An 18389-nucleotide genomic window follows, 5' to 3' on the forward strand; every position below is an offset into this window, starting at 1 on the left:
AAAAACAGATCCTGCCTGACAAATCTTATTGCATTCTTTGACTGAGTGACAAAATTAGTGGTCCTGAGGAATGCTGTGGATATAATTTACTTGGACTTCAGTAAGGCATTTGATAAAGTAGATCACAACCTACTACTTGATAAGATAGAAAAATGTGGGTTAGATAGCATCACCACCAAATGGATTCGTAGCTGGCTGACAGGCCGTACTCAGCGTGTGGTGCTCAATGGAACTGCATCTACATGGAAGGAAGTGTGTAGTGGGGTGCCCCAGGGCTCTGTTCTGGGCCCAGTGTTCTTCAACATCTTCATCAACAATTTGGATGAGAGGATAGATGAGGAACTCATCAAATTTGCAGATGACACCAAGCTGGCAGGAATAGCCAATACTCCAGAAGATAGGCTTAAGATACAGGAGGATCTGGACAGACTTGAACACTGGGCGCTATCTAACAAAATGAAATTCAATGATGGAAAAAGTAAGGTTCTACATTTTGGCAGGAAAAACCAAATGCACAGGTATAGTATAGGTGGTACCTTGCTCAATAGTAGTTACTGTGAGAGGGATCTTGGAGTCCTAGTGGACAATAACTTAAATAAGAGCCAGCAGTGTGCTACAAATGCCAAAAAAGCCAACACAGTGCTAGGCTGCATTAACAGAGGAATAGAATCAAGATCACGTGAAGTATTAATACCACTTTACAATGCCTTGGTAAGGCCACACCTGGAATACTGCATCCAGTTTTGGTCACCACGATGTAAAAAAGATGTTGAGACTCTAGAAATAATAGAGAGAAGAGCAACAAAGATGATTAGGGGACTGGAGGCTAAAACATATAAGGAACGGTTGCTAGAATTGGGTATGTGTAGTTTAATGAAGAGAAGGGTGAGGGGTGACATGATAGCAGTGTTCCAATATCTCAGGGGCTGCCACAAAGAAGAGGGAGTCAAGCTATTCTCCAAAGCACCTGAAAGCAGGACAAGAAGCAACGGATGGAAACTAGTCAAGGAGAAAAGCAACCTAGAACTAAGGAGAAACTTTTTGACAGTTAGAACAATTAACCAGTGGAACAACCTGCCTCCAGAGGTGGTGAATGCTCCAACACTGGAGGTTTTTAAGAAGAGACTGGACAGCCATTTGTCTGAAATGGTATAGGGTTTCCTGCCTGAGCAGGGGGTTGGACTTGATGACCTCCAAGGTCCCTTCCAACTTTATTATTATTATTATTAAGATAATATCTGTTATACATGTTAGAAAGGAGACTGTAGAATCTTTCTTAAGCTTGAGGTTAAGGAACTACAAAGGATGAATCAGAATATTTGTATGAACATAAATATGGCCATTCCTCACTTAGTGACCAAATTCTATTCTAATGAACAAGTCATTAAGCAAAATGGTCTCTAAGTGAACCATGCAACTGAAATAGGGAGAGAGTTGCTGTGAAGATTACTCCAGTGTGTGGTGTCAGGCACACAAAATTTGATCACAAATAAACACGTGGGTTGGAAAATTATTTTTTTAATATACGTCATATTTGTGAATGGTCATAAATCAAGGTAGTAGCTAAGCAAAGAGTGAGTGTATATTTCCAAGTAGCTATTCACACAATTCTTTTTCCTGGTGGAAAGGTTTCTAATAAAAGAAGAATAAAATTAATTCTGACTGTACATAATGAGTTGCTCCCACAGTCCAGCATTTTTTTCTTGAACAGATTATTTCAGTTCTTTATGTTTTACAACAATCAACCAGTAAGAAAACAAGTCTTTTTTAGAATAAGGGCAGAAAGGAAACTTCTGACTGAATTCGTTTCTTCTATTCAGATATTATATATCATCTCATATTGAAACAAATGTCTGAAAAATATAATCAGGGGTGTCAAACTGCCGGTCCGTGGGCCAGATGCATCATAGCGAAACCACGCCCACCCCATTGCTGGCAATGGCAAAAAAGTCACGATACGTCACGACACATCAAGTGACGTTTTGAGTTTGACGCCCCTGCTTTAGATAATCTATAGCAGTAATTACGAGCTTGGGTTAAGACCAGAAGAGATCAGAAATGATCACCTCTATGAATGAAAAAAAAAGTTTTAATTTAATTTCTGTTATGACCATCTCTGTTATGTAAAATCATATCTGAACAGAAAATACAGTAATAGGTTACAAAGTACTTTGAGATGGAATATGTATTTTAATGGCAACATTTTAGTTTTATTATTTTATTACTTTAAAAAATAGTACATTTTACAATTAGGTAGCCCAATCATATGTCTAAAACAAAGATATAAAGTTTTAGTCACATCAGATTCTTTAAATATTTGTTTTAGACTTGGTTAAGGCACCAGGCTAGAAACCAGAAACTCTGAGTTCTAATTGCACCTTAGATAATGAAAAACCAGCTGGGTGACTTTGAGCCAATGACTCACTCTCAGCCTAACTTACATCAGCCTAACTTATATTGCTGATATAGAGGAAATAGGAGGAAAGTATGTTTGCCACCTTGAGTTATTTATTTTAAAAATTGTGGGATATAAATAAATAAAAAAAATTCAATAAATCACAAGAAAAATCTATCAAGATATTTCATTTAATTTATATTTACTAGTACACACTTAAATGATGTTGTGAAATTTGTATGAAATCTGCATGATCTTGCTGTCTCTTAATTCAGTGAAGAAGCATTTTGTATCTTAGAAAACAATTTCCAAACTGTAAAAATCTGTTGGTCATAGTCAATATGTAAGATTTATTTTTCCCCAGAACTCAAACCTCACATGAAATCAATTGACGTTTACTGCTTCAGAAAGTGAAGAGGATCATACAAAGGCCATACATTTGAATATAGCCTTCTTTTACCTTATTACTTAAAATGCTCTAAACTGAATTTAAAAAGTCTTGTATTTTAGGAATTTTTAACCATGATCTTAATGCTGGTTCACACACTGCCACTGCTTGATAAACTGTGGATAGTTGATAATTATTAAAATATAAAACCATCCTTTAAAAAACAACAGTGGCTGGATTCATACAGACTAAATTGGCACGAAACACATTGCAATATATATGGTTTTGCATCATTTGTGTACCCAATGCTTTTTAGCCTTACAACCAAGAGATGAGAGACAAAGTGTATAAACACTATTTCTAAACTAGTAGTCTTAACTTGGGATGAAAAAGTTATACAATTAGCAGCATGAACCAATGCAGCCAAGCAGTGATTTTGCAGCTTTTGAAAAAAGAAATCTTGATCTGACTTTCACACATAATGACCTAATTAATTATTCATAATACAACAGATACTGTTAATTCCAAAGTAAGTGATATGTGCACCAGACCTTATCAGTCAAGGATGGAAAGGTGTGTTTTTTTAAAAAAAAATTACAATATGCAAAATCAGTTGTTATTGCATCTAGCTAGCACTGAATTTAAACAGATTTAAACAATAAAATTATTTGTATCAGGTTTCATTTTACAACTGTAAAAAGATAGATAAGATGGCAAAATATTTCTCTCAGCTACATTACTTACATTCCAAAGCGCATTGTTCCAGAGACATATGTCTGCCAGTGTGCACAGTAAAACATGAATGTCCCAGCAAAACAGCAGAAAAACATCCAGTCAGGATTTGTTCCCAGTTGCACAGCGATACACGTTCCCAAAACCACGAAGACTGAAGATAAAATAAATTAAAACTAAGTGATAGAAAATGCACATATTCGCTAATAGATCATTATGGCTGTTTAATAACTTCTAATATGTAAATTGGCCTCACTTATATTTCTGATGGATTTGGGAAAAGTATAAGATTTCCTTCAAAGGCCTGCAGAATTGTCTCCAACTTTTGTAAGTGTTATCAATTATATTTTACACTTGTGCAAGATTAAAAATAAGATTTCCACAAATGGTTAATATTTTATGCTAGTATAATGACATTGTGAATAAACACAAAAAGTATACGTGGCAACAAACTTCAGAACTCTTAACTACACTGGAAACGATACTAGATGCTCAGTCGCATGTGAATTCACTTACATTAAAAATGTAATTGTCTTAAAGCACATTTTGGGGAACAGTTTGTTGTAGTGGTTAAGGGGCTGGCCTAGAAACCAGAGTCTGTAACCTCTAGGCCTCCCTTAAGCATGAAAACCAGCTGAGTGATTTTGGGCTGTTATTCTCTCTCATAGGGTTGCTGTTGTGGGAAAAATAAGAGGTAGGAGCATTAGATATGTTTGCCACCTTGTGTTTTTATATGCATGTATGAATGTTTTGTGTTTACATAAATGTAAATATAAATAAATAATGGGGATAAAATCTATTAATATTCAATTTAATGAGTTTTCTTCTCAGACATGTATAAAATTATACCATTAGCAATATTTGACTATTTACAGGAAATTAATTTCAACATCTGCCTTTGTTATCCTAAAGCCAGCACCATCCAAAACTTGGAAGTATTCAGTCTGAATAGTAATCAAATTTCTAAAGCAGTTAGAGGTGAATGAGGTACCCTTAAACTTATTAGGAGATTTAAAGATGTTATGGATTTACTATGCTTTCTGTTTACAGATGTACTGTGCAGCTTTCCTTCCATATGGTGAAAGATGTGGGGGAAGGGTAGAGACTGAACAGGCCTTCTGATAGTAAGGTGAATAGCTAACTAATAAGCCATGCCAATTCCAGAGACTGCCATTCCAGAAAAATAAGTGGTGAAGGAGTCTAGAACTGTTCTTTAGTAGTAAGAATTTATTTTTTAGTTAGCACTGGAAAGTCTGTATTAATTATATTTTCTCTATAGATGTGTTGTTAGACAACTCTCACCTCATTAGAGGCACAGGGCAATATAGCAAAAATTTATTATAGTGAAATCCTTGAAACTATATGTCAGGAGTTAATATTTCTGAATGGTCTACTATCACTGTTATTTTGTTCCTTTCAGTCATAAAAGTAAGCTAGCTGCGAGAGTTTGGATCTTTCCAAATATAGTGCGTGATTCTTTTTAAAATCAGTTTGGTTCAAATCAAGCCTAGTTTCAAATATCTTATTTGAATTGAATTTTATCTCCTTTTAATCTTAATATTGAATGAGAACTTTCTCTACATTCCCCACTTAATAATGCTATAGTGGGGAATGTGATCTGAATGATAAAAGAAAAAAAGTTTATTTGGTTCATTTTCATAATTCAGTAACATGATTCCAAATAGAAAACAAGAATTAGATCACACAGTTGTTGTACTACTCTTTGAAAGTTATACACTGTGTTCTATAATAAGCCAGAGAAAAGTTTTTCTATAATTCTAGAAAATATTGTAGAATTTTGTGCAATCTACAGGTGAAACTCAAAAAATTAGAATATCGTGCAAAAGTTCATTTATTTCAGTAATGTAACTTAAAAGGGGAAATTAATATATGAGATAGACTCATTGCATGCAAAGCAAGATAGTTCAAGCCGTGATTTATCATAATTGTGATGATTATGGCTTACAGCTCATGAAAACCCCAAATCCACAATCTCAGAAAATTAGAATATTGTGAAAAGGTGCAATATTCTAGGCTCAAAGTGTCCCACTCTAATCAGCTAATTAAGCCATAACACCTGCAAAGGGTTCCTGAGCCTTTAAATGGTCTCTCAGTCTGGTTCAGTAGGAATCACAATCATGGGAAAGACTGCTGACCTGACAGTTGTGCAGAAAACCATCACTGACACCCTCCATAAGGAGGGAAAGCCTCAAAAGGTAATTGCAAAAGAAGTTGGATGTTCCCAAAGTGCTGTATCAAAGCACATTAATAGAAAGTTATGTGGAAGGGAAAAGTGTGGAAGAAAAAGGTGCACAAGCAGCAGGGATGACCGCAGCCTGGAGAGGATTGTCAGGAAAAGGCCATTCAAAAGTGTTGGGGATTTTCACAAGGAGTGGACTGAGGCTGGAGTCAGTGCATCAAGAGCCACCACACACAGACGGATCCTGGACATGGGCTTCAAATTTCGTATTCCTTTTGTCAAGCCACTCCTGAACAACAAACAACGTCAGAAGCGTCTTACCTGGGCTAAAGAAAAACAGAGCTGGTCTGTTGCTCAGTGGTCCGAAGTCCTCTTTTTGCTCAGTGGTCCAAAGTCCTCTTTTCTGATGAGAGCAACTTTTGCATCTCATTTGGAAACCAAGGACCCAGAGTCTGGAGGAAGAATGGAGAGGCACACACTGCAAGATGCTTGAAGTCCAGTGTGAAGTTTCCAGTCTGTGTTGATTTGGGGAGCCATGTCATCTGCTGGTGTTGGTCCACTGTGCTTCATTAAGTCCAGGGTCAACGCAGCCGTCTACCAGGAGATTTTGGAGCACTTCATGCTTCCTTCCGCAGACCAGCTTTATGGGGACGCTGACTTCATTTTCCAGCAGGAACTGGCACCTGCCCACACTGCCAAAAGCACCAAAACCTGGTTCAATGACCATGGGATTACTGTGCTTGACTGGCCAGCAAACTTGCCTGACCTGAGCCCCATAGAGAATCTATGGGGCATTGCCAATGAGAGACATGAGACTGAACAATGCAGAAGAGCTGAAGGCCGCTATTGAAGCATCCTGGTCTTCCATAACACCTCAGCAGTGCCACAGGCTGATAGCTTCCATGCCACGCTGCATTGAGGCAGTAATTGCTGCAAAAGGGGCCCAAACTAAGTACTGAGTACATATGCATGCTTATACTTTTCAGAGGTCCGATATTGTTCTATGTACACTCCTTGTTTTATTGATTGCATGTAATATTCTAATTTTCTGAGATTGTTGATTTGGGGTTTTCATGAGCTGTACGCCATAATCATCACAATTATGACAAATCACGGCCTGAACTATCTTGCTTTGCATGTAATGAGTCTATCTCATATATTAGTTTCCCCTTTTAAGTTGCATTACTGAAATAAATGAACTTTTGCACCATATTCTAATTTTTCAAGTTTCACCTGTAATTAGGAAAGGTATCTAGCCATTGACAGCAAGCATTCTAAAAGGTTGCTGATGTGCAGTATTTTCAAGTACCATGCATCCCCCTTGGAGTACTTTATAATATTTATAAATATTCACAATAATTGTGACCGTTCAGCAGTTTCGCTAGTTATATTATTAACAGTTAATCTCTACTGAAAGCACAACCCAAAAACAAATACCAGTCCAATTTGACAAGAGATCATAGAAAGGCAGGAGAAAATATTAAATGTACAGTACCACAAAAAATATCAACTGTAATTTGTTATAATTTATTCCTAGACAAACAGCAGTATATGCTGCAGTAGCTAAAACAGCATTCTTACTAAGATATACAGATAAAGGCCTTTGCCTATTTCTTTCCTATCAGAATAGAGTGTAGCAAAGCATACAGAACCATTGGGTAGAACCATTGAAGCAAATGTTACAGCAGAATGAATTTAGAATACTCTTTGTAGTTTGGTATAAGCAGTTTTTATAAAAGTTTTACTCTCTCTCTCACTCTCTCTCTCTCTCTCTCTCTCTGTGCGTGTGTGTGTGTGTGTGTGTGTGTGTGTGTGTGAGAGAGAGAGAGAGAGAGAGAGAGAGAGAGAGAGATTTGGAATCAATCTTGACAGCTGGCGATTTCTTGTACAAATCCAGTTTTCTTGGCAACATTTTCAGAAATGATTTGCCATTGCTTTGATCCTAGGGCTGAGAGTGGATGCCTGGCCCAAAATCATCCAGCTGGCTTTACGCCTACAGTGGGACTAGGATTCACAGGGCCATGCATTTAATCAAAATAAAAATTGGCTCTCGTGACTTTATTTAGTAGGGATAGCTTAACAGTAGCTTAATACAGTGGCAAGAAAAGATAAATAATCTTTAGTAAGAATTTAATTCCTGGCTTATCAACACTGCATTCCATTTTTATGTCAGTCTGAATGTCTAACAACAATGACAAAATGGTCCAAACGGAAAAGAAAAAAATATATTTCAGCCACTTCTTCATGGTTTAGAACATAGGAGTGCACTATGATGTTTGCTTTGGGTGAAATACAATGAATGCAAAGACATTATCTGATCAAAAATAGACATAATTAAAACAAAGGCGAGTCTGTCACAAAATCTGCATGAACACATATCCATATGTCCGTGCGGGCACACCTGAACACACACACACATAAGCAAATTCTGTAGCAAGCCCCTTCCTCCAAAATCCGTATGATTTCTATAACTTTAGTTTTGGTTCACCAGATTATGCCATAAGGCTCCACAGCTGCAATTTAGGGGGGCATCAGAACATGTTTTATATACAGAAAATTGATAAAAAAGCAAGAGAGCCACTGAAAGCACATGGTCTGCAAGTATTTTAATTTTGGTTCAACTATTCTTTCTCTTTATAGAATTTTGGAAAGGGTTTTAAGGAAATTTAACTTTTAAGGAAATTTAAATTTAAATATTCACAAGTCTTTCAAGCATTTCAGTCTTAAACTAAGATTTAAACTACTTAGGATGAAAAAAAAGGGATTCCCTTGCATTGAGTTTGACTTCTGGTGGACATATAGTATGTCACTGTCTTATTCCAGGATAATTTTGTGATTCTCCAGCCTAACCTGAAACTCTAGCATTACATGGAGAGTTCTCTATGGAAGTACTAACCAGCCAAACTGTGTTTACCAAACAAAGTCAACCTGAGGCTACAACCTGCTAATATGAAACTAATCAAATGTAGAACCTTTGTAAAATATATTACCACAGTTCTGACCTGTGGCATGAAAATTATACAACCAAGTAAATTATTCTCATCTTATTAGAGCACCAAAAGATTTTAGAAATTTCTAGTCCTCATAAATTACGTACTTAACAGACCATAATCTAGTGCAGTACCTGTGGACAATGAATCACAGCCATGGTCAAACAGTTCTCCCAGAGGACTACTACTATTGGTTCTTCTTGCCTGTTTCCCATCTATTGCATCCAAAGACTGATAGATGAAAAGGCCACAAGCACATGCAATATATGCCCAAGGAGGTGCCTAAAAAAGAGAATGTATGTAAAAAAGCAGCAACATGTAAATAAACGTGTAGGTCTTAAATCAGGCATGATTTTCATATAGTGACAATCTATTCTACTGCATGATTAGTTATGAGAAATGCAAATAATATTCCCTCTTTTATTCATATCCAGTTTCTTTCGTACACAAATGGTATTATAGCAAAGAGTACTAAGATTAAACCTGAACCATCTGCAAGTTTTGTAACTGAAAGGATTATTGCACATTTGATGAACATGCACACTATTAGATTGTTTTGTTTCAGCTTATTTATTTAATTTGTATGGCTACCATCTTAATATGTGACTGTAGGCCAGGCATGTCAAACTGCTGGCCTGTGGGCCGGATGCATCATGCCGAAACCGTGCCCACCCCATTGCCGGCAATAGGGAAAAAGTTGCGATACGTACCGCTATATCATGTGACATCACGAGTTTTGACATGCCTGTTCTAGGCCATGAATAAATTAAAAATGAATTCCATTACAATACAGAAATTAAAAAGCAGCTAAGGAGAATGTTACAATCCATGGTGGTTAACACAACCGGAGACAGGACCCTTCAATACTCAGGGCCATGCACCTGAGCACATATCAAGCTCTTTAGGGCCATATGAAAGGTCAGCAGGGTCTGGGCTAATCTTCAGAGGAAGGATTTTCTATATCATGGGCATTATGACAGAAAAAACATACCATACCTCCTGCACCCCACCAACTAGTCTTCTATGGGTAACAGGACCTGGAGTATATCTATCCTGCTGGACCAGATTGGACAGTGGAAAGAACCAGGGGGAAAAATGATCCTTGAAGTAAACTGGTCCCAAGCCATGAAAGTCTTTAAAGGTAGCAACCAACACCATGAATTGCACCCGCAAGACACCAATGCAGCTCAGGGGATACTGGTGTTACATGTGCTAAATAACTGACACTATTTACTAAATGACGCCATTTACAGTGAAACCAGCCACTGTAATTTGTAAACTAGCCATTAGCATAGCATTATATATAAGAATCCAGCCACTATGGTTTGTTCAAAAGTTAAAGCTCAGTTCTTAACGTGAGCCAGAGGTTATTTAAGAATATTCAGCAATGACAGCCAATATATTTATTTCTATTTCGGAATAATAAATATAATAAATCCAGGAGAATCAGAAACAGCCTTCAAAATTTGAGGGCAGCCTTGATTCTTTTTCCTGATTTCCATCTTATTCTATATCCATATAATAAAAGGTCACTTCTTGATAGCACTGCATCCCTTTAATCTTTAATATGGTGAAATGGCATTCTTATTTTAAATATAAATTATGTTAGCCAAACAATTTGGTAGGGCAGGAACTATTGTACATATAGGCAACAGTTCTAATACCCAGAATAACCTCACTTTCAGTGGAATATATTTTTGTGTAATTATGTTTGCATTATAACTCTCCTAGTCTTAAAGTTCATAATAAAAGATTTAAAAACCATAGCCTTCAAGCTTTTAAACTGCTCAGGATTAGACTGTCTTCCATTTTTAAAAATGAATCAACTACATAAGATGTTATTATTATATACTATATTTATTCATAAAATTATTTTTCTGTACTTGTTCTCCTATCTGATTGTTTTGGTAAGGTTATAGCATCAGAAAAGCTAACAACCAAATCAGAAATGGGGGCAAGGGAGAGGATTCCTCCCTGTTGTATTTCAATTAGAGTACTAAGCGTACCAAGCATATAAATTGTGCATCTGTGGCCAAATTAAAGATACAATAAAAATATGGGGATTTTCAGAACTGAATTTGATTAAATCTGAATCTAAATATATTTTTATAGCACTTCTAAGATTAAAACTAAATTTCAAAGACTCTGTGGTTAAATATAATTAGTCTCCATGCTGAACTGCTCCATGATTAAGACTTTCCATTTTTTAAAAAGTGTCTTGTTCCTTTTTTGCTCTTAACAAAGTTTCTCCCTTTTAGTGAGTTCAATAATCACAAAGATAAATCTGTTTACCTGATATATTTATGCATATTCATATAACAGAGTTCTTGATTCATAAAAGCTTCCAGAATCTGCCTATGTGAATTTAGCTGCTACTGGCAAAAATCTTTTAGACTTGAGATTTTATTGCTAATGGTGGAGGAAGGAACAAGAGTCAAAAAGAACATCATGCATCTTAGTTTAAGGGAAAAGGTTAAAATACATTTTATAGCCCCTTAGAAAGACAAAATTCATTCAATTTTGTATAACACTTCAGTGAAACTTTGGTTTAAAGTATCATTTCCAATTATAGTCTACCGTTTTTACTTTTTTCTCCCATTTCATTTAAATCTTATTAAAAATACACATAAATCTTCTTGCCCTCTTATGTTTATACAAACAGCTATGTGAGGGCATTTACATTCTCTCTCTCTCTCTCTCCCTCTCCCCCCCCGTGTGTGTGTGTGTGTGTGTGTGTGTGTGTGTGTGTGCATGGTAAAATGTAAAAGTGATTTTAATCAATGTAGCTCTTCTAGTATTAAAATTAAATTGATATTCAAAAATCAATAAAATAACAAATATAAGAACTATTGATAAAAAGGAGTTAGTAAGTTTTTTTCTAATCTGAGAAAGTGCATCTCTACTGCATTAAATCAGAGAAGATCTAAAATTTTAAAACCTTATCTTAACAGAAAGTAAACTGTGGTTGTGGTACAAATCCATGTGGAGAATCATAATCCATAGAGAGTTTCTAATTAAATTAAATTCTGTATTGAACTTGTTTCTGACATTGATACATGTTTGCACAACTTAATTTGTCCTTTGTCTAAAGGAGGAATAATGATGCATATGGTATGCAGGCACCTGTTATCATAATCAAAGCTCACTCTGTACTTTGTAAGAATATAGAGTTTGATATTTGGCAGAAAAACAGCTGACAGGAAAGAAAATTAACCTTTAAGATCGGTTTCATTCTGTAACAAATCATCATCCAGGATTAACAGGATTCCAACGTTACACCAAGTATGAGAAAATGACCCAACTTGATTATTGCATTATCAGCAATTTTTGAAATTGGATTATCAGCACTGAACAATATACCAAATATAAAATATCTTACACCAGTTTTCTCTGAATGTAATATTTGCAGTCATCATCATCATCACATCCTGAGCTAAGCGCATTGGGCTACAAGTGTATTCCACAGTTCACTATATTTGCGATATATTTAGTATTTGTCTTCCATTGATATTCCCACTGTTGCATTTCAATTTTTCTGTTGAAATGCTGCAAGCATTTGAATGTAAAATATTTAAACATATTTGGTTTCTGAATCACATTTCAGTGACAATTTGTAAATAAGCCCCAAAAGATGTTCTAGGTGCTGTGTTATATTTTTTTCCTCAACATACATGCAAGTCTCTGAGCATGCCATCTTGATTTTAAAACTCCTTTTGAACTATGCTCCTTATTTGAAGATAAAGGTAGATCTCGCTTAGCCACTGCCTCGGGCAGCAACTGTTCAAAGTTACAACGGTGACAAAAAAGGTAACTTTTTGTAACCAATGCCCACATTTATGGCCTTTACAGCATCTCTTTCTCAATTGCCATTACACTTAATACACATTAAGCTGTGCCTGACCCGTTTTTCCCTAACCCTACCCTACCCTCACAGGGTAGAGATATTGCCTAAATAAGGAATCTTTTCCTGAGCTTTTCTCCACAACACAGCACTTTTCCAAAACGTGATAACTTCAAGTTAACAAGCTCAGCTATGGGACCTTAATTAGCCAATTTGCAGCTGCTGCCTGCACCTGCTGAAACTTTATTTGCTTTCATACCTTCAGCTTTTAGTTTGCCTCCTAAGCATCTCGGTGCACTAGGCAAACTAGCAAGCATATTCCTCCCTATGTGACTATTCCATTGTGAGCCTGCTTACCTTCCTTTACAATGAATGTAAACAGAAACATTAATTTCCTTCTTGTTAATTATCCCAGTAAAGCAAAGTTGGAATCACATGATTTTTCACTTAACAACACTGTCACTTAGCAGTAAAACTGTCAATCTATAGTTGCTAAATGAGAACAAGCTGTATTGAACTAATGAAGCAGCTCTGCTCATTTCAAGGATAGAACAAAGTTGTCACCTTTGTTTTATTAAAAAATAGGATTGCAATCTACAATTTTTTTTTATTTTCAACATTTTCTACATGTTCTCCTGAAAATAAATGGCTTACTCTTTCTCTGTGTGTGTATCCAATATTTTAAATATTCTGTTTGTAATTGAATAATCTCATTGTGTATTTCTGTTTATATTCAATCAAGGCTACATGTACAAACCTGTGGGATCCCTTTTACAAGGGATTTAACCTACTAGCAGAGAGTATGATCCAATCTATAATCCAAGTGCGGTATCTGTCTTAATATAGTTTGACATTTGGTATCATGTCTTCCTAATTTCTTTGTGTCTTGCAAAATCTTAAGTAAAATCTTCACTCTTTGTTATTGTTAACAAAGTTTATTTCTTGTCTCTACCATTTATTTAGCACTTTATCTTCAATTGTTACTGAAATTATTGAAATAGAAATTCTTGGTAAAATATTTTTTACCACATATATTTTTCATAGCCAAGTCAATTGTTTCTATCTTAAAATATCTACCAAGTTTTGCCAATTCTGTAATTATTATAAAATAAATTTTATTGATTTTTGTTAAGTAAATTCCATGATAATTATCAATTTAATGCTGTTTCAAGAAACATATATTGCTTCTTTAGGTAAATATACCAAGTGATCTTTTTAATAGAAGCTAGTAAACTGCTAAACATAGTTTGAATGTCAACAGAACCTAGTAAAAATCAAAGATATATAATGTACTCTAGTTTAATATATTTACTTCTATAGATAAATATATAAATAATGTTTGTGGAAATGATGATAAAGATATTATCTATTATCTACTATCTATTATCTACATAGAAAAATTTATATATATTTTGGTATACAGGATATACCATATTTTTAGTAAAAACTCAAATGATTTGTAGCTATTGTCAGATGGACTGCATGATGCAACAATGAATATGGATTAGAATATTAATGTCTCAAATATCAAGATAGCTGTGTTCAACAGGAAAAATGGAATGGATAGTTGAAAGTTACACACAAGTGGCAAAAAACTAAAGCAAACAGTAAGCATTCTATCAAGGAAAAATATATATAAATATGAAAAAAACTGAGAAACTTCAGGATGTGCAAATAATGGTACAAAGGTAATGGCTAATTTCTGATGTGAGGAATGAAAGTTTGTTGAAGTAAAGCAAAAAAGAAAGAAATAATATATTTATTTTAGAAATGGCCATCAAATATATAACAATTTTAGGTACCATGTAGTAAAAATAATACAACTGAAACAAAATGCAAATGCTACAAATGTGAGAAGAGTAATTATTAAAGGCAATCAAACATGTCAGCACCCTAACTCAAAACCTTTAAACAAGACCCATTTGGGGGCCAGATGCATTGGGGGGGGGGAGAAGGGATATTCCACACACAAAAAAAAGGTTCTTCATTAAAAATATGCTTCTATTCACTTTCTTATATGGAAGTTGTAGCTCAGTATGTAAGGAGGAAAATAAGTTGGAATTCCAAAGTTCTTAGTTGATTTTGGGTGCCTAACATTGGAAAAATGATCATAAGGTTGTTTTAAAATTCTTTTTGTGTTTCTGTTCTTTTAAATGCTACTGTTGCCATTGTTATTCTCTCCTCACAGTCTGTAAGGAGAGGAATGGGTTATAAAAATTGTAAAAAAAAATTAAAAAGATTCAACAATTTTTTTATCTAAAACATCCTCATCAATATTCATTAGATATTAAATACTAGCCTCCAATTATAGTATCATAAATAATGTCAGCTCTGTACGTAAAGGGTAAAAATTTTGAAAAAATCCACTGTAGAGCTACAAAAATGTTCTAGTCTTTTGAAATGATAAAACAAGAAAATATAATTAGCCTTTTTAAAAAAGTAATGTTGGAGAAAAAGCAACCAAAGGAGTTAGCCACCTGTAGCCAATAAAGAAAGATATAGTTAGATTATTTTTTAAAACAGGTTCCTAGCAGTGCAAACAAAATGCTGTGAGATGCTAAAAAAAAATGATTCTGCACAAGCACCAGTCAGGGATGTTAAGGTGCACACTATCTTTTCTCAAGGTAGGATAAGTGAACTTGATAAAAACTGATAATCAAATAGCAATTTAAAATATTTACAAATGAGTAGTTATTCCTGTTCCTTATGAAAGGTTTAATGAGGAACCCTATTTAGTAACTGTTAAATAGTTCATGAATAAAAGCAGTAGAACAACTATCTCAGCATAAACTAGCTAAATGCTGATTCACTTGGGCCATATAATATATAGTATATTAAGGCATTTTGATTGGAAGCAAAAGGTTATTGATAGGAAGCAGGGATAAATGTTAAAAGTGCCTGGAACTTTTTAAAATTATTGAATCTTATCCTGAGATTGGGTGGCAGCTGCACAGTACCAACTATAACACAGCTGCCTTAAGAAGCTGCAAACAGCTATGTCCTCACACACTCCAATTGTTTTATGAATCTGAAGATGTCAGCCCTTTGAGATAAACCAGACTTGAATGCCAAAGTCATGAATACCAAAACTACTTTTATTACAGGATTACAGCAACAGAATTTTGCAACTCCGAATTTGTCTCTCTTCCCTCCTTACTTTTATGCTAAAGGGAATAGGAAGTCAAGAAAGAGATACTTTCTCAAATCCCAGTCTATTTTGTGTTATTTCTCTTATCTGATCATTGCCTTAACTGTGGCTCTTCCTCCTTTTCCTCAAGATTATTTCAGTACATTACTGAAGCTCTACATTGCTTTAAAGTGTGCATTTCATAATTTACACTGAATTAAAGGAGAATATTTTGTAATACATTTAACTGTAGATGAACTTTCCTTACATTGATGTTCTTCACATAAGTTGAGCTACAATTCCCATAATACCCAGCTAGTAAGATGTTGCACACAAAGTAGTTTATCTTTTTCTCCTCACAAATTTGAAATTTCACAGAATATTAACAAAACAAAATTAACAGTGATCCATTAATAGAAATAAATCCTTGTCACAAAGAAGTATTAGAGATCTTAACTTACCTGTTCAGTAGCTGTTGGACAGTAAAATACTAATATTATGGTTGTGCAGATATTTATTATGAGTCCAACAATTGTAATTAGATTAGGGGCAATCCAGGCTGGTACTCTTCGCACTAACCACTCCCAAAAACCTTGCATAAGTGGCTCAAGTAAGGACCGTCCAGCGCTTTGATATTTGTGTTCTTCTAATCGTTTTAACTGATGCTTTGATAAAGGCGGTGTTGGCAACTGAAACAACTTGCTCAATGTACATCCTGTAGAAGGAACGTGACCATATCGTGCAGGGGATTCCGGATGCAATTCCCCACATCGTTTCTTCAGTGATCGATTCCCACTCATGGATTTATTCACTTTAAAGTTTATATCTGACAAAGTTTAATTGTTGTAAAGAAACATAAGACCCTGGAAGAGAAAGTATTTAGTTTAACATAAGAGGCAAAATATTGTAAAAATCTGAAGTGTTCAATTGTGAAAAGTATAATAGCTGAAAGTCTAGAATATTTGTAAATACATTAAACCAAGCCATAGATACATCAACTTTAATATTCCTTTCTTTTTTAATAAATGTAACAGTCTAGTGCAGGGGTAGGCAACCTCAGCTCTTTTATGACTTGTGGACTTCAACTGCCAAAATTCCTGAGCCAGCATAAGTCATAAAAGAGCTGAGGTTGCTTATCCCTGGTAGTGAATAGTGTACAGTTTGGGGCTTGCAACTGAGGAGACTGAAGAACCGTCATGGAGAATCAAAAGGTAATTATGACACACTTATTTTATTTCAGCACAACCAATCTTACAAGTTTGTTGTGGGAGTAAAATGGAAGGATATCCATAACTAAGCTGCCTTAAGATCCTGGAGAAAAGTTACAATATATATCTAAATGAACATAACAGGTGCCTTGAGTGCAATTCCAAAATATCTAAAGCATAACTTGAACACCATTGACACTGAAAAAAATCACCATCTGTCAATTGCAAAAAGCAGCTTTACTTGGAACTGTTTATATCCTATGACAGTATCTTTAATATTATTCAACAATATATCTCCATCCACGGTACTTGGGAAGTACTAAATAAGTGAACAGAAATGCTAAATCCAGTCTAAATTTCTGGTTGACTGTGCGACCAACAATAAAGAATAAAAATGAGAAATAATTACATTATGGAAAGTCATCTCAAAAAGTATTGTTACTGATTTTTACTACTTAAGGTAAGTCTTAGTACTGATTAGTTTAGTAATGAAAACACATTCAAATATATGCTTCCTAACCTTTATTTTCAATCATATATTGAGAGAATCAAGGCCCATGCTAATTATTTTAAATTTAACACATATTATTCTTATATCCAACACTAAAACCTGAATATATTTTCATAAAATTGTACATAAAAACTGGTCAGTTCAAATAAAACTATTTGATAAATTAACATAAAAAGAATAGCAAGGAGTAATTATATTCTAATTGCATTACTCCCTCCAAAGACAGACAGACTGATTCACAGTGGTAGTTTCTCAACTATGTTCCTCTCTTGAAGAAAATATATCTGATCCTCATGTTATCTGTTTTAAGACAACAAATGAAGAGAAGTTTGTTCATCCAAGACAATATATGATAACTTCATTTTGAATTATTTTCAATTGTTTTTGTAATTGAGAATGAAACTGTATTTAAATTTTCTTTTAGAGCTCTTAAGGAATGCTTTTTTAAAAAATATTTTTACAGGGCTTTTCTAAAATGCTTTGCATTCTTTTGGAAGAAAATGAAGTATTAAAACAAACAAAATAATGGATTAATAAGAATAATCCATAGGACAAGATTTTTTTCCATAAAATTTGAACCTACGTATGAGAGGTAGTAACAGTAACAGAAGATCAGAGAGATTTTATAAATTCACTTTTCCCCCTGAAAAGCCTTTGTCCCTTCCTCCAGTCTATTTAAAGTGGTTAGTCAGTCTATTTAAAGTGGTTAGTTTTATATTAATACCATTAAAAATCTTTTTGGTTAGAGGAGCCTTCAGAGAAGCATGGAATATAGGTAAAATCTCTATTAATAAAATGTCTTACTTCTGATCGGAGTCATCACAATTTTTAGTAATTTTCACAAAGCCCTTCTGTTCATTAAATTCTTAATCTTGTTTTAATCTTTGCCGTCCACTTAAAGTGTGCTACCCACATTCAGTAACTTCTTGCTACTCCCTGGAAAGCACTATATATGGATTACTTTAGGGATTATATTGAAGATGCACTTCCATCATGA

General features: G+C 34.7%; 1 protein-coding gene across 2 annotated transcripts in view; it reads right to left on the reverse strand.

Annotated features, from left to right (window-relative positions):
* CEPT1 (choline/ethanolamine phosphotransferase 1) overlaps positions 1 to 18389 on the reverse strand; it is a 58656-nt gene that overhangs the window by 38785 nt on the left and 1482 nt on the right. For both annotated transcript variants that reach the window (XM_081324097.1, XM_081324096.1), the window contains exons 2-4: positions 16135 to 16536; positions 8840 to 8987; positions 3528 to 3669 (exon numbers count right to left, since the gene is read on the reverse strand). In XM_081324097.1, coding sequence (XP_081180223.1) covers positions 3528 to 3669; positions 8840 to 8987; positions 16135 to 16473 — 629 coding nt within the window. In that variant the 5' untranslated portion in view covers positions 16474 to 16536. The remainder of the gene's footprint in view (positions 1 to 3527; positions 3670 to 8839; positions 8988 to 16134; positions 16537 to 18389) is intronic.

Source organism: Vipera berus (genome assembly GCF_964194415.1).
Source record: "Vipera berus genome assembly, chromosome: 3".
Lineage (NCBI taxonomy): Eukaryota > Metazoa > Chordata > Lepidosauria > Squamata > Viperidae > Vipera > Vipera berus.